The sequence below is a fragment of the Dermacentor albipictus genome, chromosome 5 (genome assembly GCF_038994185.2).
Source record: "Dermacentor albipictus isolate Rhodes 1998 colony chromosome 5, USDA_Dalb.pri_finalv2, whole genome shotgun sequence".
In the NCBI taxonomy this organism is placed as follows: domain Eukaryota; kingdom Metazoa; phylum Arthropoda; class Arachnida; order Ixodida; family Ixodidae; genus Dermacentor; species Dermacentor albipictus.
Window position 1 is genome coordinate 53811983 of NC_091825.1, and position 22125 is coordinate 53834107.

The 22125-nt window shown below is 47.5% G+C and overlaps 1 protein-coding gene across 1 annotated transcript in view; it reads left to right on the forward strand.

Annotated features, from left to right (window-relative positions):
* The first annotated feature begins 12227 nt into the window (after positions 1 to 12227).
* Positions 12228 to 22125, forward strand: part of LOC135913270 (mucin-2-like) — a 177357-nt gene continuing 167459 nt past the window's right edge. Inside the window, exon 1 of the mRNA XM_065445862.1 lies at positions 12228 to 12591. Coding sequence (XP_065301934.1) covers positions 12549 to 12591 — 43 coding nt within the window. The 5' untranslated portion in view covers positions 12228 to 12548. The remainder of the gene's footprint in view (positions 12592 to 22125) is intronic.

Below are 22125 nucleotides of genomic sequence, written 5' to 3' on the forward strand. Positions count from 1 at the left end.
CTTGCTTAGCAGCGCAACACCAAATCCGCTAAGCTACCATGGCGGGTAAAAAGTAAGGAAATAAATAAATTTCCACAACCACTTCGAAGGCTAACCGCTTACTACGTTCTGGCGGTGGAAGCGCGGATGTGTGTAGAAAACGTGATCTCAAGAGACCGCTTGCCAAGTCCTACATAATGTACGGCCTGTTACAGCACAATATTCATCAATGTAATGTGCTATAATTCCCAACGTATCCTATTTTACCATCATAGTAATATTCCAAAGCATAATTCAAGGTCTGCAAACTCAATGCATGGCATATGTAGCGTCTTCTGCGATAGCAATCATACGGACACTATAGCGCATTCACGCAGTCGGCACTGCGTCAGCCGTGCTGTAGTTCCATCCTAAGCGAACCAAGTGGCAGAGAGAGAGAGAGAAAGCAAGGACAGGAAAGGCAGGGAGGTCAACCAGAAGAGTATCCGGTTTGCTACCCTACACTGGGGGTGGGGGAAAGGGGAATAGAAAGAAGAAGAAAGGGAGAGAGTAAGCGCAGAGTACGTGTGGGAGTGACACTATGCACAGGGACACTATAAACGGTCGCTTAAACCGGTGTACCTCAAGTATTGCAGTAATGCACGATTCGCTTTTCGTGCCAGTGACGGGTGTGGCCACGGTCCGAGTATCTTTGACTCGGTGAAAGGTCGTAAGTCTAGTCGGTGTAAAGTTTCCTGCAGAGAGAGGCGTTGTACATCGTAGCGGGGGCAAGTACACAATAGGTGCTCGATGGTCTCCTCGCACCCACAGGAATCGCACATCGGGCTCTCGGCCATCCCCAAACGAAAGGAATATGAGTGATGGGTCATTAAATGGAGGGGTTGGGGATTGAGCATGTCCGTTTGCCGACCGTCTCCTGTACACTGCGTGTTCGAGCACCGTCAGATTATTAACGGGAATAGCAATCTTTGGGAACATCATGCAGTGTGGGGTAAGCATGTTTTGCTGTATCCAACCTTTTTCACACTCACTTGTGTCATTCGTATGTGACACTGAGTATTGGACGCTCTTCAATGAACCGACTTAACGCCAACATGGGTCGTTGGGCATGTGCCATTGGCCATATGCCGCTCTTCAATAGAGCTATTTGTTGCCAACTCGTGTGACTGGGTACGGTACCAGGTACGCGCTGCCCTTCAACGAACCTAGTTCATGTCAACTTAGGTCACTGGGCATGTGCTACTGGGTATGGGCTAGTGGGTATGCGCTGCTCTTCAATGAAGCTATTTGATGCACATTTGGCTCACCCGGTATTTGACACTCTTCGATGAAGCTATTATGCCAACTTGTATCATTGGGTATGTGCCACGAGACATGTGCGACTGCGTATGCGCCACTCGGGAATGAACCTATATTTGATGCCAGCTTGGTCCACCGGGGATGTGCCGCTCTTCAGTGACCCTTCCTTCCACGCCTTGAACTGTGAACAATGCCGGGTGGGGCCACAGGCAAATGAGAATGCTGGTCGAGGGAACACGGAGGACCCTAATCGTTTAATAAAACCCAGAGATGATGAGGGGGCGCAAACAATGCCGCCTCGAGTGTTGATGTTCATAGTCGTAACATATTTCCTCCCACAATAAAACTGTATATGAACCAATGATGTACGCCAGCTGTGCACTTTACCAAAAATTTTCCTCGAACACGTCAGTCCTTTTCTCCGCCGTGCCTTTTGCAAATGTAAAGTAATAGGCCAGGGCAACCTGTAGCTCAGGCCAACCTCACCGCGTCTCTATTGCAGCAGCTGATGTGCAATGTGCGGCCATGTTTCTTTTTTTCTATCAGCTGCCGGACCGTCCATGAACGCGGGCTGGTTGACGACGGCTGAGGAACCGCTACATGGCGACCATCTAGCCAGACAGCGAGCGCGTTCCCCTTCACATGCCGAGTGAAGTTCGTTTTCGTAGTCACTACATTAAGGACGGCGTTATATATACACCGCAAATACATTCATCTCTCTTGCAACATAAAACCGTGACGGTTGGTCATCTCCCGGTCTCAGTTCACCAGTGCTAGCTGGTCCTCACACTCCGGGCTTGACAGATGGGTCTCGATCCCCCTGCTCTTTTGAAGGTGAAAAATTCAGCGTGAAACCTAGGACAACCCACAAAGAAGAGGCGAGAGAATCGCTGCCGTCTATTCTTTGTGGGTTGTCCTTGTTTTCTTGCGCTGAATTTCTCACCTTCATTTTTCCGGACAAGCCGCCATTGGAATATGAACCTGGCAACGTTTAACGCTAGAACGTTATCTAGTGAGGCGAGTCTAGCAGTGCTATTGGAGGAATTAGAGGGCAGTAAATGGGATATAATAGGGCTCAGTGAAGTTAGGAGGCCTAAAGAAGCATATACAGTGCTAAAAAGCGGGCACGTCCTGTGCTACCGGGGCTTAGCGGAGAGACGAGAACTAGGAGTCGGATTCCTGATTAGTAAGAATATAGCTGGTAACATACAGGAATTCCAGAGCATTAACGAGAGGGTGGCAGGTCTTGTTGTGAAACTTAATAAGAGGTACAAAATGAAGGTTGTACAGGTCTACGCCCCTACATCCAGTCATGATGACCAGGAAGTCGAAAGCTTCTATGAAGACGTGGAATCGGCGATGGGTAGAGTGAAAACAAAGTACACTATACTTATGGGCGAATTTAATGCCAAGGTAGGCAAGAAGCACGCTGGAGAGAAGGCAGTGGGGGAATATGGCATGGGCACTAGGAATAACAGGGGAGAGTTATTTATTTTTTATTTATTTAAGAATACTGTAGGCCTTCGCACATGCCCAGACAGGAAGTGGATTGTAAGATATACACATGACATTGGGAAAAAGAAAAAAATATATATAAAGCAAAAAACAATTGCCATACAACAGCACTGATATTCAGCACAAGACACTTTTTTTTTGTTTCACATGAATCAGGGAAAAAGGTACACAAAACAATTGCAATATTTGTCGTATAATATTCTTGTAGTTATCGTGGATCTATAAAACACCACTATTCAGCACATTGCAATATTTACATTTGAAATGCAATCACACGTGCACTAGTGTCCAATCACTCAACCAACGCATTACCTTAGAACTACGCACTCAAATACTTTCATGAACAGCCAAAATATGACTCCAATTTTGCTACAAAGCTATCCACAGAATCTGATTCTAGAATTTCCTTTGGCAACGAATTCCAGATTTCAATTGCCCATGGGAAATATGAATATTTCAACGTGTCGCACTTTGTCGGATACTGTCTGATGTGTTTATTATGACAGGTTCTATTGGAGTGTCGGTGTGGTGGCTACACGTAATCTCGCTTATCTATATTAATGTTGTCATTACATAGCATAAAAAGAAATTTCATGACAGCCACACGACGCCGACAAACAAGGGTAGGCAGTGCTGCCTTGCTTCTAAGAGCACTTACGCTTTCGTGTGGAGAATACGTATGGTATATAAATCGCAACGCTTTATTTTGAATGCTTTCTAATTTCTGTGAGAGCCCTTTCTGGTGCGGGTTCCACACTATGCTACCATACTCAAGAATATTACTAGAGTTTGCGGAACAGAAGTATATGCGGATAATGAATACCTTCTTCCGCAAGCGGGATAGCCGAAAGTGGACGTGCAGGAGCCCGAACGGCGAGGCTAGAAATGAAATAGACTTCATACTCTGCGCTAACCCTGGTATCATACAAGATGTGGACGTGCTCGGCAAGGTGCGCTGCAGTGACCATATAATGGTAAGAACTCGAATTAACCTAGACCTGAGGAGGAAACGGAAGAAACTGGCACATAAGAAGCCGATCAATGAGTTAGCGGTAAGAGGGAAAATAGAGGAGTTCCAGATCAAGCTACAGAACAGGTATTCGACTTTAACTCAGGAAGAGAACCTCAGTGCTGAAGCAATGAACGACAATCTTGTGGGCATCATTAAGGAGTGTGCAAGAGAAGTCGGTGGCAACTCCGTTAGGCAGGATATCAGTAAACTATCGCAGGAGACGAAAGATCTCATCAAGAAACGCCAATGTATGAAAGCCTCCAACCCTACAGCTAGAATAGAACTGGCAGAACTTTCGAAGTTAATCAACAAGCGTAAGACAGCTGACATAAGGAAGTATAATATGGATAGAATTGAACATGCTCTCAGGAACGGAGGAAGCCTAAAAGCAGTGAAGAAGAAACTAGGAATTGGCAAGAATCAGCTGTATGCATTAAGAGACAAAGCCGGCAATATCATTACTACTATGGATGAGATAGTTCAAGTGGCTGAGGAGTTCTATAGAGATTTATACAGTACCAGTGGTACCCACGACGATCATGGAAGAGAAAATAGTCTAGAGGAATTCGAAATCCCACAGGTAACGCCGGGAGAAGTAAAGAAAGCCTTGGGAGATATGCAACGGGGGAAGGCAGCTGGGGAGGATCAGGTAACAGCAGATTTGCTGAAGGATGGTGGGCAGATTGTTCTAGAGAAACTGGCCACCCTGTATACGCAATGCCTCATGACCTCGAGCGTACCGGAATCTTGGAAGAACGCTAACATAATCCTATTCCATAAGAAAGGGGACGCCACAGACTTGAAAAATTATAGACCGATCAGCTTACTCTCAGTTGCCTATGAACTATTTACTAAGGTAATCGCAAATAGAATCAGGAACACCTTAGACTTCTGTCAAGCAAAGGACCAGGCAAGATTCCGTAAAGGCTACTCTACAATAGACCATATTCACACTATCAATCAGGTGATAGAGAAATGTGCGTTATATAACCAACCCTTACTTATAGCGTTCATTGATTACGAGAAAGCGTTTGATTCTGTCGAAACCTCAGCAGTCGTAAAGGCATTACGGAATCAGGGTGTAGACGAGCCGTATGTAGAAATATCTTTCAGTATTTTTTTCATACTGAAATTGGAGATACAAGTTTATGGAGAATACCTTAGCAACTTGCGATTCGCTAATGATATTGCCTTGCTTAGTAACTCAGGGGACCAATCGCAATGCATGCTGACTGACCTGGAGAGGCAAAGCAGAAGAGGGGTCTAAAAATTAATTTGCAGAAAACTACAGTAATGTTTAACAGTCTCGGAAGAGAACAGCAATTTACAATAGGTAGCGAGGCACTGGAAGTGGTAAGGGAATACATCTACTTAGGGGAGGTAGTGACTGCGGATCCGGATCATGAGACGGAAATAATCAGAAGAATAAGAATGGGCTTGGGTGCGTCTGGCAGGCATTCTCAGATCATGAACAGCAGGTTGCCATTATCCCTCAAGAGAAAAGTGTATAATACCTGTGTCTTACCAGTACTCACCTACGGGGCAGAAACCTGGAGGCTTACGAAAAGGGTTCTGCTCAAATTGAGGACGACACAACGAGCTATGGAAAGAAGAATGATGGGTGTAATGTTAAGGGATAAGAAAACAGCAGATTGGGTGAGGGACAAACGCGAGTTAATGACATCTTAGTTGAAATCAAGAAAAAGAAATGGGCATGGGCAGGACATGTAATGAGGAGGGAAGATAACCGATGGTCATTAAGAGTTACGGACTGGATTCCAAGGGAAGGGAAGCGTAGCCGGGGATGGCAGAAAGTTAGGTGGGCGGATGAGATTAAGACGTTTGCAGGGACAACATGGCCACAATTACTGCATGACCGGGGTTGTTGGAGAAGTATGGGAGAGGCCTTTGCCCTGCAGTGGGCGTGACCAGGCTGATGATGATGATGATGATGATGATGATGATGATGATGATTTTTTTCACCTTCAAAATATCCTGCACCAACTAGCCCCGACTGAAGTTTTATTGAACCCTCTGCTCTTCGTTGGTTACGCGCTCTGGCTTGGTTAGTACTGCTCATCCACACTCCTACACAATGTTGCGTAAGGTGTTGGGAACGTCGCTGACCTTGTATAAGTGCGGAAACTGGGTTGTTGCAATTCTTTGAAGTAAGATACCGTGGAGATAGCAGTTAGTCTGTAGTCTGCTAAGCCTGCAGGGGTTTCGCGGGGGCTACATTCTTCCGTCTAGTACGTAGCATTGTAAGATGTAGGCGTATGTCTTGGGGACGTCGTCTCTCCTTGGCACGCTTGGCAAAGAGGCCCGGCGAATGTGACTTCAGCTGCGGTTACTGCCACCGAATTGCTTGTCAGGGCTCTGTGCACCGGAGTGCATATGAGATGAGTGTCTGGTAATTTCTCCTTCAGGCTCATTATGATGCATAGAGCATGCTCGGATATTCTGTCTTTCCAGTAGTTTCGGCACGCCATTTGGGGTTTGATGAGGCAATGGCATTTTCTACGCGGGTCATGATGGCCATGGCTATGGGTCCTTCAGCTGTCTCTACTGCTGTGAGACTCGAGAGTGCTGTGGCCGCTGTTTTTTCCTTTCCTGTGTTATTGATGACACTGAAGGCGCGAGTTGGCGTTATTGGGTATTTCACCGTTTCCTTCTATTTCGTGCCCGGGTTTCTTCCGTAGCTCTTGCGTAAAGCTTCAATTCCTGCTTTCCTTCTTTCTAGGTAACGTACTGGATGCATGTTTATCGCTGTCGATGCTACTGTGATGTTTTCTCTGAGCGACACCGGAATTCATCTCTTCTCCACCTGTGCATCTAGCCGTTTCGTGTACCAATGTCTTCTGAGAGTGGCTCTTCCGGTATAGGTGAGCTTCCGTCTTTCTAGTTGATTGACTTTATGTGCTTCAGCTAGATTCTCCCAACCCTTCCACGCGTTATGAATACCCAGCAGGAGAAGTCTTTCTGTCGGGACTTTTTCAGAGATGCCAGTGGGGATCTTGAAGGTTTTTCTGATCCGAATGTTCAGCTTTTCTATGCTTGCGTTCCTGAGGTCGAGACAGGTTATGCCGTAGGCGTTCCTTCTGATGATTATTGCTTGAACAATTCTCGCTGTGTCTTGTTTCTTAAATCCGTGTTTTCAGTTCTGAACCCGTCTCACGTTGTGGGCTACGTGTGTCACGGTTTCTTATAGCTTGGGTAGAGTGGCTGCTCCCGACGCGTCTAATGTATGGCGAGGCCAAGGATTCTCAGCGATTCCACCTTGAGTATCTTGACTCAGTTCACGAGAAGTTCTGGGTCCGGGATTTCTTCCTTGGGAGGTCTTCCCTGCTTCTTGTTTTCACTACCAAGAGCTCGAACTTTTCCGATGGTGGAATGAGGAAATTGCGAACCAATAACAAACGTTTACTCACTTTCTTATTACAGGAAACTCTGGCACTGGCGTCTTTGGGAGGTTCTAGCATGACGGTTTAGTCTGCGTGGGAATGAACTTATTGCATGGCTTCCTCTAAACTTCGCCCTTGCACCGTCAGACGGCTCTGCACTTCGTAGACAGAATGACTTAGGCAAAATATTCCATTATGAACGCGATGATTCGGAATAATTATTCGTGTGCACAGGTTTTTCTTGCCTCCTTCCTGCGTCTAAATGAACATTCTTTAAAATTATGACCCAATAAAGGTAGATAAAACGTAGTAAACATAGCCACGACAACGCCTGAAGCCACAAGCAAGGTCAGATAACTTTGTGTTGTACACGTCATTCCCGTGGTAGCGGAAAAATCGCAGTGCCAAAGTTCCTACATTAACTTTAGCTGCAATGTCCTGGAAGCTATTGAAAGATTATGTTGTGTCCCTTGTCATGGCTGCGATGATACACGAGTCGAATTTCTGAGACCAGTTCTTCGTTGGATCCGTGGTGCATTGTACTTTGTGTGCACTGACGGGCTGCTTTGGGGTCACTAAAGGCTGTCCATTGTTGTAGTGGTTCCTGATTAATGAAATCACGTGCAACGCGGAGTGCCGCAAGTTCAGCACCCGTCGATGTGGTCACACATGAAGTTTTTCATTTTATTTCTTCAGATTTTGCAGGGCTTGAATCACCCATGGGCTGAGTAGACTGCAGCTCTGGAACCGCCGACTGCCAGCCACCTCCCCCCCCCCCCAAAAAAAAAATGTTTTTTAGGCATCTTCAACAATATTAGTGTGCCCTTGAACATGGTACCGTCCGACACTTTTGGTTATACAGCAGACTTTACAAAGCATCGTCCAGGGGCCGTTCTACCTCACGAATTCTTAAACATGGTTTAATAATTGCTGAAATAGAAACAAACAATGTGTGGTGCCAGGAGGCCAACCTGCCCTTCATGCACCGAGGCTCTCTTCCTTTGCTCAAGCAGCGCCCCCATGCAACCTTCCACTCTTGCGTTCTCCTGTACAAGAAACGGGGGTTCACTCTCTGTAGATGCATTTTCTGGGATTCGAGTACTTTGTGTTCCACATACACAGAACAATTCAAGATGTCCAGGTGTAACTAAAATGTGTGCTGCTGTGCATCACGCGATCAGCTTCTACATGAATGATGGTGATGGAGCAGTTGGTGTATTTCTGACTAGCTTCGCGAATAAACGATAGCGACGTGCTCGTTCGATAATAAGCATTAGATACTGACTTAGAAAAACAAGAACAAGAAAGACCTTCTCTCAAAACAGAAATGTTGCAATTGTTCGACCAAGATGCAACATGCCCACGTATGCATATTGATAGGCATGTAACCTTTGATCTGAGAGTAAACTTAAGAACAGCAGGCAAAATCTGTAACAGTTAAAATGTTTGCCACCTAAACAGCTGCCCACAATCATCATTGTTGTAACCATCACTTGGGTCCGGAGGCAAATGTAACTAAAGGCTTCAAATTGTTTTCGTCCAGCTCTGCTTGTATGTAGGGGCGCTATAACGTTAAGCTATTCCAAATTTTTCTATTCCGATTCTGCCATCTGCCCTCCGCGATTGGTCAAAGGCTTTTTTGGCCCACCCGCTTCACCTGTCCATCACACGACGTCACGAAACCGCGCTAGCTCCACATCTGATATGACGTGTACACACTGATTATGCATCATTACAAACAACAAAATAAAAACAGCTATTTCTGATTCGACGCCTTTTCGCCATTAGCTCTCGGCTTTTGGTCAAAAGCTTTCAGGCGACACCCACTTCACTTGCCTGCCACGCGACGTCACAAGACCGCAAAATCTCACCACGTCAAAGTGACGTGTAAGCGTTAAAGATGCATTAATATGCAAAACAAAACTGAACTTTCTTCTGAAGAGCTGCAGGCTGCCCCCTTCCGAAAGGAATAAAAGATGGCTGCCGCCGATCGCTCAGGCACTGGCAACTCGCACCTGCCGGGGAGCACTGGTTTATTCACCGCCGAGTTGCCAGTGCCTGAGCGATCGGCGGCAGCCATCTTTTATTCCTTTTTGGAATGGGGCAGCCTGCAACTCTTCAGAAGAAAGTTCAGTTTTGTTCGGCATATTAATGCATCTTTAACGCTTACACGTCACTTTGACATGCTGAGATTTCGCGCTTTCTACCCTTCTTCATTTATTTTCATTTGACTTCAACCTGCTATACCTTGGTGGTGCGGGTTTCCCTCATTTTTATTTAGGTTGTTTTTGTAACTCGAGGGGCTTAAATATACGCCGTCAATAAGTTTTTGCGTGGCCGTGTAACGTTTTCGAGCACTTTCGGCACCTTTACGACCTTGTTCTGGCAACATTTCTTTGCTGAGTATCCATTTTAGCGGCATTTTTTACCTTCCGTTGCATGCCGCCGTGATTTTAGACCAGCCACCACAAGCTAAGTAAGGGAAATCGGACCAATTACAGACGCCGGCACCACCCTCTTCATCCAGTTATCGATTTTCAGTGCACTGGCTCAGCCCCAACGAATGCCTCTCCACTTCAGCGTGCTCCTCGCCTCTTGTCAGCCGATTAGATCAGACAAGTCGCTCAGTGTAGGCAATGTTATTCGTTTTTAAAGCAAACAAAATTGACCTCCTATGAACAAGGGGAGCATTTGATTGGTTTGTTCAGACAACCCTGCGGGTGACCGCCCGATGCTTGCGACGGCGGTTACGCAGTTTTGACGTCAGGAGATTGGAATAAGAATATATTGGAATAGTTTTACGTTATAGGCCCCTAGGTATATTTCATTTCATTTATTGTAACCTCCGGGCCGAAGCCTTACAGAGGCGAGTGGGTGCATCAAAAACCAAATAAACAATAAGCAATAAAATGCGTCAAAGCGAAAACTACGTACAAGTGAAAAGATAGTCAAGAGTGTTTAATGCAATGTTGCTGGAGAATACATTGGCTCTCTGCTTATTCTTTCTTGGCCGTGCGTACTGCCTCAAACAACAGTCAGCGGCAGGTGCCTCCAGAAAACTGAGTTGCAAGTTTTAATATTCTCTGTCGGCAAATGTCACACCTTGTTGACCCTATTGCTCGCCATTATGCTCACCAACTCTTTTACCCCACCTGCAAGCACACGATTATCATTGTTTTCTTCTCTCTCCGTCGCTTTCTTTTTTCCAGCGAACTTGCTTATCGCTAGGGCTTCGTGCATTTTTCGTCTCCGTCACCAAATCTGTGTGAGGTAAAACCATCATCATCAGCTGAGGCTCGTGCTATTGCTCGCGCGTTCCTCGTAGTCGTCTTTCACAGCTGGCTCCACTGCCACTCATCATACCAGCCTTCGAATACCAGCCTTCCTCTGTGAAGGTGCAGGTGGCACTAACCCACTATCATTCGGTGCGGTGATTTCGGTCTAAAATTCTTTGGCTCAGTATATCGCTAAATGAAAACACGAATGTGTAACACATACCTTTCATCGCGATCGACCACCGATCAACACAATAAATGTGTTCGTACCTTTGTTCAAAACTCTGTCACCTCTTTGTCGTGTGCTACACAGCTTCGCTGGTCATCCACCTTCACAGAGTGGTATGACTCATGATTTTTTGTTGTGCCGATACTGGCTGCAGCTTCGTCGCATCTTTGTCTCATTCTTCAGCATGGCTTCAAATCATTGATAGACGTACGTTATTCACGCATAACGATCCATCATTAGGAGTATGATTTCCATTGATTCCTACATGAAAATCAGAAAGACTGTATTCTACACTGTTCAACAATTCAAAAAACAAAGGCGTTTCCCCGTACGCGAGTCATTGCTGAGAATGAAGTGATTAAATGAATGCCTTCGTATAATGGACCAAATTTTCAGCCTTTCTCGGATTCTTAACCACTACCCAACTTCCTTCTCCCATGAAAGAAAGGAAGAAATATAGAAAACATTACGCTGAGCAGGTTGCCTGTTACACCGTTCTGACCAGTTTCATAGCTTGCACTTCACGCAGACGCGGCTGATTAGTGCTGAATAGGAGACGATGCCGAGTCGCACAGTGGTAGATAAAGAGCGCTAGTTAGTAGGGCGCACTGCTTAGAGATCTTAAAAACGCTTGGCCGTCTGAAGTTTTCACAACGCAGCAGCCTTTTTCTTTTACTTTTTCATTCAGAACACACAGAAGGAAAGCAGTCTATTTATTTTCTGTTCTTTCGGTTCACTGTTCCTGGAACAGGTCGGTTGAAAGTTGTGTTAACAGCGCAAATATTTTCCCTGTCCGTCCGCTGCTTTACCCCCTCACACACGCATAAAAGAAGAGAAACAGAATGCCGAGGAAGCTCTTCAGGCCTCGAAGATTTATTTCTTTTTTGTGTGTGTGAACCCCTGACATGAAGTCTGGCCGAGTCGCGCACTAAGAACTCTCGCAGGCGTAGTGGGAACGTGGAACGTCCGCATAAGGCAGAGAATTGTGGACTCAGCGCGGTGGAAAGCGGATAGTCACCGCCAGCTATCCGGCTAGTCCCTTGGTAACTAAACACTGGCGGAGGGCGCTGATAAAAGGGCCTGCTGGGCCTGCCGGACGGACTGTTCGTGTTTTCGTAGTCCGACCCCGAGTTCCGTCGGTGCAATCGATATCCCCATGGTCGGTGTCGAAGGGGGGGAGGCGGAACGGCTCTGAGCGTTCTGCCACCGCTGCAAAACAAGCGCTCCAAAACGAGCACGCCGGCAGTGGGGAGGGGGGGGGGGGGGGGAGGCGAGTAGCTGAGTAGTGCGCGACCGGACCCTACTTAGGAAATAAAGAACGCGAAAACTAAAATGCCGCAACGGCAGCCTACAACCATGCGGCCACGTTTTGAAGCAGACGACGGCGGCCGGCACGCACGACGTGCGAGCCGGCGGCCAATGGCAGAGCGAGCGTCGTCCCTGTTGCCACGGGCAACTGCCAATGAGGGCCCCTTACCGGTCAAACTGGCTCGTCTTGGCCCGGCGGCTCGACGGGCGAGAGCATCAAGAAGAAGTGAGAGGCAACACCGGTCCACGGCATTCCGCTTTGTGCGCTGTGACGCTTCGGATGTTGGCACCGAGTGCTCTCCCTTTGGCGCGACTGTGAACGCCCGGATGCGAGCGGGATTAGCGTGGATGCGCGCCGCCGCAGGCTCGTGTTGTGTGTGAGAAGAAGCACGCTCTGTTGTTTCGTGGACTTCCGAACGGTGCTGGTGACTTCTTGATCGACTCGGTGGAATCTCCTAGCCGATTGGCGGTTCGTCGTTTCTAGACCGCGCGGCAGCTCCCAAGCCGCCGCCGCCTCCTTACATTCAGTTATGGATACCACCACCTGCCTCACGTCCGTCGTTCTGCTGTTGGGTGAGTTTTACCGCTCGGTCAACTCCCTCGCACTGCCCCGCAACTTTCTCTATCGAACCTCTGGTGCACTTGCTTTACGAGTGCGCGGTAGGAGAGGCCTACGAAGGAGCGTGGCATATAAACTGCAAGGCTCTATGACTCAAATGCTGTAGCTTCCATTGAATGGTAGAAATTACTACCGAGTGTTAGAAACGGATGGGATCCTGCGCTCGCCCGGCATACCAATCCCGTGCATCGTAAGGAAGAACTTGGTTCCAAAAAAATGTTTTGTGTAACTGCGAAACCCAGTATCCCAGTCTTACCATGCGGTTGTGACTGACAGAACCTAACGCGTTTTCCATCTGTCGACGTGGTTCAAATGCATTCAACTGGTCAGTAAAACAGCGTCATACTATGGATGTATCACTATGGTCTCGGTTCTGTTCACTGGCCTGAACAAAATAAGAGAGAGAGCCTGACTTTATTGAAAAGCTGGAGCTGCTGTCATAAACGCTATAGTACATCTATAGGGTGAATAATATGATATATGCACAGTTACAAGGGCACACAAATGGCTCTTGTGCTCGCCCTCATGCATATTCACTTTAACGCTATTCACACATTCTTATTGAGGTCCCTACATTTCAGAGAGACCAGGAGCGATCTCGTAGCGCGTAGTTGATGCCTCACTACGCGAGAAAAATGCCACGCTGCTGCATTTCCCAATCTCGAACTCGGAGTACAAGGGTACTGCGGGTTTTAAGAAGTGTCTCCCGTACATAAAACGACAGCGCTCGCATAGAACAGGTTGGAAGTCGTCAGCGACAGCACATACAGCAAGCAAATTGGCGGGTCTGTCCGCAGTATTTCGTACTTAAAGTACATTCTCGAACGCCTTCGTGAGGAAAATCCTACGTTATAAAGGTCATTTCGTTGTAAAGATCACGCACCGTAACGCTCGCAATAAAGCACGCTTAGCATATTGAGCAGATGAAAGTAGTTCGTTTACCGTACATTACACGCATTCTTAAAGGAAACGGTAGCTAATTTTGTCCTGCACACTTCGTTCGACGGAATGTGCACCTGCAGCCAACCTTATGGCATCGATCATCACGGCGTGCTCTACGGCGAAACACGCGAGCGACGCCATTCAGGTGAAGCTGCAAAGCGTCGCAGATGCTCGCCGAGCGCGAAGATCGTTTTGTCTAGTTTTTCCTTGCTTTTTGTTTTCTTTTTGTTAGCAGGTCCCGTCAGGGACCTGCTAACAAAAAGAAAACAAAAAGTGTACGGCTTAACACAGTGCCGTAAACAACAGTGTAACGGCTGTGTAACACAGCCGTAAACAAACAGTGTACGGCTTAACACTTGTCAAAGTGTTAAGCCGTACGGCCAGCTTTACAAACGCGCAAGCTCCACGCGCGCTTGCTCTGACGGAACAAATCAGCCGTCGGAGAGGTCGAAATTCCTTCGTTGTATCGGCGAATTCGTTGTAACGTTTTCCGCAGTAGTAATGTCCGCAACACATATTGTCACATAGCAGTGACGGTGAAAACCCAACTTCTTTTTTTGGGCAAACCTGAGCCCACAGAGCACATTGACCGCGGCGAACACAGTCGGCAGTCGCCGAAAATCTGGCCTACCGGTCAAGGTGCGTCGACATTTATACAAGAGCCGTCGCAGGTTCCAGAGCAATCGCTCGTGCCCGCGCTTCTTCCAGAAAGTACTACACAATTCGCGTCACACATGCAATCAGATTGCACAAGCTTCGGTGACAAGAGACAACGGATAGCATCATCGACAACGTTCCAGCAAGCTCCAATCATGTGGACGGATCTTGCCTTGAGCGATGACTTTAAGCTGTTGGGGAGTGAAGTGCAGTCCCCGAGAAAAGGACAGGTACGCATGTCAATATGAAAGGTAAAAATTTAGCTTGGAAATACGAAATGCTTCGTGATGTAGCTCGTTTCATTCTGGAAGCTTTCGTTGTCGCGGCGTTCGACGTAGTTTCGTGTAGAACATGTTGAATCTGATGCGGTGAAGACATACTTGTTCCTACATCTTGAGGCGTCGCAGTATACAGTAGTCACAAGAGGGAAGACGGGAAATTAGACGTGTTGGTGAAGCTTCATTGGCGGGTATGACAAAGTGATTGGTATAGACGTTATAAAGGGCGTCTGTAGCAATTATCAACATGCTCAGAAAATATGCCAAGTAGGTAATTTCGATGGAGCTTGGTGCTCGATCGCTTGTTTCAGTTGTCGCACATTACGCAGAGCTATCTGAGCATGCACCAGAGAGCAGCTGCGAGTTTTCAGCACTGAATACATCGATTTACGGCGTTTTCAGCTAACTTTTTTCGATTCGCCTGGCTCTTCCTCGAAAGCGGGCCATGCTGCAGTTGCTGACGGCATTCTACGGGGCTTGTCAATTAGGACACTTCATTAATTTAAAGGTATACTTAAACAGAATGTCACTCTAATTGTAACAACATATTTTCTGTGGGACAGTTACCGCAATAAGCCGTTGCTCCTTATCGCACGTTTTCGGCACTCGTGTAAAATATTTGTGAATACAATTCTGCCCCGCTGACACTAGACGGAAGGCGGCCGAATGTCTGTTGTTCGAAGTAGTTACGGGGCGTCTCAAACCAAGTTCGTGCATTTTTCTTGCGAGGCATTATTGCGTACCGCGTCTAACCTGACCCGCAGTTCACGGTCGCGTAACACGGCGAACGCAGCCGCTCCTTTGCAGAAAGGAAGTGTTACGAGAGGGGATTAAACACCCACTGGGAGGCTTTGCTTATTTTTTTGTGGTACGTTTCTTTCTCGCTCTGCTCTTTGATCGCCAACGCGATTCGACAAGCGTTCCAATTTGAGCCGCAGGACCCGCTTCGATTGGATCCAGTTCGAGGCCGCGTAATGCGACGACAAGTGTGTGGGCACACGTCGCGTCCCCTTGCACCACACACCCTCCGTGTGTGTATCGGCACACATCTCGTGTACCTCTACTCATTTGCTGCCTGGTAGCTGCTTTTAGTGTCGCCTCGCCTGACCGCCTCAGAACGACGTATAGGAAAGTAAGTTAAAGGGCGGAAAGAAACGAGGAAAAGAATGATAAAGAAAACGAGTTGACACTGTGATCTCTTTGCTGGCAAGGACGCCGGCCGTCCGTTTGATTAAAAAAGGGAAAAGAAAATCGAATCTCCCAAGGTTGCTCGCTTCCTACGCGTACAACTGTGCCTGGACGCGAGACCCCATGTACGCGGCTGGCATATCGATACACATCCATCCCACATTTGAAAAAAGCCAGGTGCGCTGGATACCGTGACCCGGACGGATTGTGGGATGTGAAAAGGAAAAAAAAAAGAAGTTGGAGAGCGAAGGCGAAGGTTTGATCTCGCTGCCGCACATTCTGCGGCAGTTTAGCTGCCGTGAAGGTCTGCAATACAATCGAGCGCCGTTGAGAATGCTTCCCCGCGGCATCCAGCAGCGAAGGCGTCGAATCCATGATGGATACCTGCTGTTTCATGTTCCCAGTTTGCTCTACTTTATTCTCTCTCTTTTTTTAATCACAGCAATGCGGCTGTATAACTGAACTTCATGCTAAGCTGAGTTTTGAACGAGCACTTGTGAACTCTTTGTTGCAGCTTTCAGTAATACCCTGGCATCTTTCGTCGCCGTAATCGTGCTGCGTTAATTTCATACGTAGAAGCTGGTTGCATCTATGAAAAGAAACCGCTTGCATCTATTGGCAATCCTATCAGCATTATTTTTCTGCTTTTTTTGGTTTGCGTATGTAACAACAATGACAAGGTGCCACGGAAAGAAAAAGCGCTAACGACCGATCGGATCAGAATAATATATTAGGAACCTATATGTGGAAAGGGCAGGGTATCGATCGCTCACTATCATAGCGTGCCAGGCGAACTCAGGTGACCGTTAAGATTAAGTATCAGTCGGCAACGTCACCGAAAGTGCGACTACCAGAGGACGCTGCGACTCGACATCGTTAGCAAAAGAGGTCGCCGAGCAATCCCAACATGCGTTTGCATTCGCTTAGTTCACCATTTGCGTCATTTCGGTGGTGATGAGAAAGGTAAACGCGTTCTAATGTCTCGTCGTAAACGAATGCCTACGGGTGCGCACACTTGTCAACTACAACCTGCGACGCCAGGCCATGCTCTATTACTCTACGGGACAGCGCGCAGAGCATAACACGCGTCGTGGTTTTGTGCAATCCTGCAAGCGAATAAGAAGCCACCAGCTGCCGTACGTAATGGCGGGTGATGAAACCGCTGTTTCGATGGCCCTCGGCGACACGACAGGTGCATACTAATTCTCCGCAAGCGTGGCTCATCTGCATGGTCCTTGCAGTCGGTGCATTACGGGGAGTTCGTTGAATATCGCATGCTGTTCGCATTTATAACCTGGGGAAGAGAACAAATATTGACGCGTCCTTCGTCGCTTACCAGTGATATGCGGAGCTCGATTTCCAAGCGTCAGCTACGGCTGATTGCGAGGGCCCAGGACGCGGCCCTAGCTCAAGGCATTCTAGAATGAGGACGCCTCTCCAAAGCTGCATTTACCTAATAAAAAGGTTTATTCTCTCTCTCTGCATTTCTGTCATGTAGGTACAAGTCGTATTTACAATTCGACTAGTATATTCTTGGACGAAAATTGACTCATTCGCCAAGAGACAGTGAAATGGTTGTCACGAACAACAACGAACAACAACAACCAAGGAACGGGTGTTTATCTAGTGGAGGTTAAGATAAGAGGAGCTGGTAGAGCAGTTATAGGGACACTCCAGGCGCAACAACAACCAACGAACAACAACAACCATGGAACGGGTGTTTATCTAGTGGAGGTTAAGATAAGAGGAGCTGGTAGGGTTCGTGTAATGGTTGTGCGCACAGTATGCGGGGCCCCGTATAATTGGGGCCACATATTTGGGGCCCCTCTATTGGGGCCCCGTATAGTTGTTGCCAAGGTAAGGAACACACAATCTGTGAATGCGGAGTATTCGCGGGTGTGGTAAGATAACTAAACTTGCAGGCACAGGGCGGTGTTGGTTGGCCCAAGTCAGCGTTGTTTACAGAGATCACTGAAATAGACGCAGTGATTAGGGACGTTATGCCGACAAATTATGGTAATATTTTCTCATTCGTTTGGCTGACGAATACGGTTTATTACGAACGTCCATAAAAACTGTGGAACTCTGCTGCAAGCCGCCCAAATAAACTGTTTTTTGTTTCTAGATATCATTTAGTGCTTTGGAGAAATTCGGCTCATTTCAAGAAGAGAAAAAATATTGGAAAATAAAAAACATGGATAAACCTTCGCATTCTGCTTCGGCCATCAGCCTTCGGCCTCAAGGCAACCTTCAAGCATAGACAGTCCGTCGTGCAGATCACAAGCCCTGAAAATGACTGTTTTCTTTCTTTTTATTGTGGAATAAAATTACGCCGGCCTTGATCCCAATATTTTGCGCACTAACTCTAAGTGTGAGCATTATACAGCAAACTGCCGGTATATATAAAGCGTTTATGACGTGAAAGACTGGATTACTTGGTAGGCGATTGAAACATTGATTGTAGAAAGAGAATGCAGCTACAGAAACGTTTAAACACGACACTGTTCCTTCTCGACGCTTTTAGCCCTCATGTCGGATATTGAAATTAAAGTGACCAGAACGGAATGTAGCTGCGCATAAATATTAATGATTTTTTTTCTATACCTTCACTTTCTCGATGCACTTCCGTGTTTGTAATTCGGCTTAGTAGCTTATTGGCCGAATAAAACCGCACTACGTGGTTCTCGCTGTCTCGTTTCTTTTCCACAGAGTGCCTTCAAACAGAGTAGTGGTGGAATATGTCTATGTTACAAACCAACTGTGCGTGATAAGTATAAGAGTTTCCGACACAGACAAAGTAGTAAAGAAATGAACGCTCACTTGCATTTCTGCTGGGGCTTCTGCACAGTCAGATTAATGTAACAAGGGGCTCGCAGAAAGGTATCGGCGAGCATGCTCAAAGAAATTGAAGTTAGACTAAACAGAGAAAGATCAGTTTTAACCGGCGACGCATTCTTTCAAAACCATCTTCCCGTTAATTTCGCGATATGTTGATAGTTAGAAAACGAATGTCGGAGTCTGCCCGAAACCCTGGCGCCGGTACGACAGTGTGACGTCACAGATTTCAATCAAATAATCAGTCAGTGTATTCCAGTTTCTGCAAAACTGAGCGTGGTGAGAGAAAAAAAAAACAAGAAAGCAGCGTGGCTGCACCGGATGTGTGTCGCCACCTGGGGAAATACCTTTATTGCGATAGCCGTTATAAGGTACACTCCAGGTGCATTTTTGCTGTCGCCGCGATGTTCCGTGTAAAGTCCAAGGGCCATAACACAGTCGCGGCTCGTCGTATGCTGCACGTGCGAGTGAGAGCACGCGGAGGAAGCCGACGATCGCAGCTCAGTCAGGCACGCGCGAAGGACACAGTGGAGAGCGAACGCGCCGTTTTCCATCGCGCGAAAGGCCGTGGGAGGCAGGCAGGGAGGGAAGGAGGGGTGGGGGCGGCGTTGTGCTCCGGCAGCAACTGCGCATTTCGCGACCAGGCGCAAGGCGAACTGACGGTCGCGGCTCAATCTCTCGCGCCTACGGAGGAAAGTGGGGAGGCAGCGCGAGAGGGAGGGCGGGACGGCGAATTCGACTTCGCCAACAAGTGCGTACTTTGCACGGTCGCGCGCGCCGGGGCACGCGGCAGCAGACGGCTCATACCTTTGTGCGCGCAGCGTTCTAGCTGCTCTTGCGTTGAAGCGACAGACGGCACGAAGGTCACTTCGCTCGCTGCTGCTGCCGCGCTTGCTCGCACCAGCGCTTTGACAGCGAGCATGCGCGCTCATCGAGTGTGATGTGTTCCTGTCTGCTTGTTTGCGCCGACAGAATGCTTGTTAATTCAGTTAGTAAGCTAATATTTCAAAGTTTATACAGTCGACAAAACTACTATACTTACTTCGTATAGCTGTCTACTGATTTGCCAACACAATCGATGTTTCCCCTTTTGGGTGAAACTGCAACTTTTTTCCTGTTTGTGCCGTTTTAGATTAGTAGGTAAGATATATTGCACAAATGGGGAAGGGGGGGTGGTATGAGGCTTTAGTTTAGAAAAAGTCTGGGATGTTTCTAAATACCATCCTTAGCTCTTTAAGAATGCAACGCATTCTATCTTTGCCAACACAAAAATTAACTGGGCTCGAACAATCGCCGTCGAAATCCGTGACGTCACGGCGTGCTTGCGCAGCAACTTCACAGCAGCGTCGCCACCCGTCCTTCGTTTCTTGCGTCTTTCTTGTTTTCTTTTCGGCTTGCGAAATCTTATTTCGCAGAGAGGTTGGCCTTCTTTTTCGGTATAGTACAAGAGTAATTTAGTAACGCATCCTACATTTTTTTCTTTTAACTCGGCTACCCTTCCGTTCCCTTCGCCCCGAGTCTGTAACTTTATTGGACCATCGGTTACTTGCCCTTCGCATTACAGGGCCTGCCCAGCTCCATCTCTTACTCTTAATGTCACCAAGAATTTCAATTCCTCTGGTTTGCAGTCTAACCCCGCGCCACTGTTTTCCTGTGTGCTAACGTTACGCCTTGATGACTCATGCAATTAAACTTTTTTTTTTTTCTCAGAAGTACCGAATGTTGGGCGACTTAGCATGCATTCATACTTAAGAAAGTTCCGAGCTACTCCAAAAGACGCAGACAGAGGGCGGAGGGAACGGACCGCACAGCGGTTGTCCGATCTGTTTTCTCTGCCCTCGGTGCGCGTCTCCTCGCGCTGCTTGAAACTTTCCTAGGTATCGTTGCGGGAAGAATCAATGTGCAGGGGATGCACTCACAAGGGAAGGCGCGCGACGCTGCAGCATTTGTAGGGCGAGCGGGTGCACACCGAATAGCCACACCATCCTCATCTTACAAGCACCGACCTCAGGATCGCCGCCCGTGACAATACTAATGCACATTTTTTTCTCTCTCTCTCTCTATCTCTCATTAGCGTCCCTTTATTACGCGTCTCTCCATTAGGCATCTAGATTGTAGGATATCGTGCGACCCATCCCATTCGCCATTGGCTAGATGCGGGTGTACGTGCACTCTTCCTTCTCGGGACGCGAGTAGCTCGATCAACCCGGCGAGCTCTTTACTGCGTGTTACGGCGGTGTCCAATAAGAGGCTAATCGGCTCGCCAGGCACGTGCGGTATGCGCTTGGGGCGCCGAGACGACCGCGCCGAGACGCTGGTGCGGCTATCCAGGGACACATCGGCTGCTTTCGCATTCGCTCGCTTTCGCCCCAATGTCACGGTCGAGTGCCGCAGAGTCGAGTTCTGGCTACCCGTGAGACGCGTGTGAATCTCAAATGGGAGGGTATTTCGCAGGCGCCAACAGGAAAATTGAAGGCTCCTTTATTTGCACTTGCACTCGTAAGATGAAATTTGTTCAGGTCAGAAAAAAAACTGCAGGTGACTTCTTTACAGCAACTCGCTCATTTGCAGGACGCCTTTTCATTGGCACGAGGCAAATACCAGCGAAAAAAAAAAAACGAGTGGTTAGCCGAAGGGGTGAGGGGGGTGGGGAGAGAGAGAGAGAATTGTCCCGCCGTAGTGAAGATCAGACGCCGTCCATCAATTGCGCTGAGTTTGACAGGAAATTTTCGCACTTCAATGCAGCAAATACGACCAGCCGAAAAACGCAGGACTAAAAGACATCATTGTGAGTGGACACGAGCTGAACTAGCGTGCTCGTGTTCGTTTTGGTGTGCCTTCATATTTGCCTGCTGCCTCTTTCTCCTTTTTTGGATTTCCTAACGCACTGACTTGAGCATGTATTAACGGCAATGACCAAAACGTATGTAGAGCACAGGGCTGACTGTGCAGATTCTAATTTCCACACATTTTGATGAACACGCTCATTTAACTTCTTTAATTGCTAGAAATTCGTTATACATTGCTGAAATGTTCATACTAAGGTATTTCCAGAACTCCAATTGCTTTCGTACTTCTGGAACAACGTGACAGAGTTCAAAAATAGGAACAGAAGGCAGACGTTAAAACTGTATTGCGCAGTTTGCTCCATGCACCTCTTGTTTCCAGTTGTGTGCGTGGCCGTTAATGAGAACATGTGATCTACTTGCCTGGTTTATTGGTCTTGAAAAAATAAAAGGACATTTGGACCTGCGCACGGAAAAAAGATAGCGTTTCCTAAACTGTCGTTATCGTAATGCGCTCCATCTCCACCCGAACATTGCCAAGGTCGTCTATTCCGACACACGTTCGATAATTCGGAACGCCAGGAGTTCAAAGGTCAGGATGCGGCACGACGTTCGACCTGCACACGAAAAAGAAAGAAAAGATAAGAGAAAAAAAAATATCAATAAACAAGCAGAAAGGCAGAACGTGCTCACTATGGCGCACAAGTGCCGTGTTTTTGGGTTACATGGAATAATCTCTGGGTCAGAAGCGAGAAGCCTGCTGGTGACCAGGCGAACTTGGCGGCTCTCTATCCATCGACAG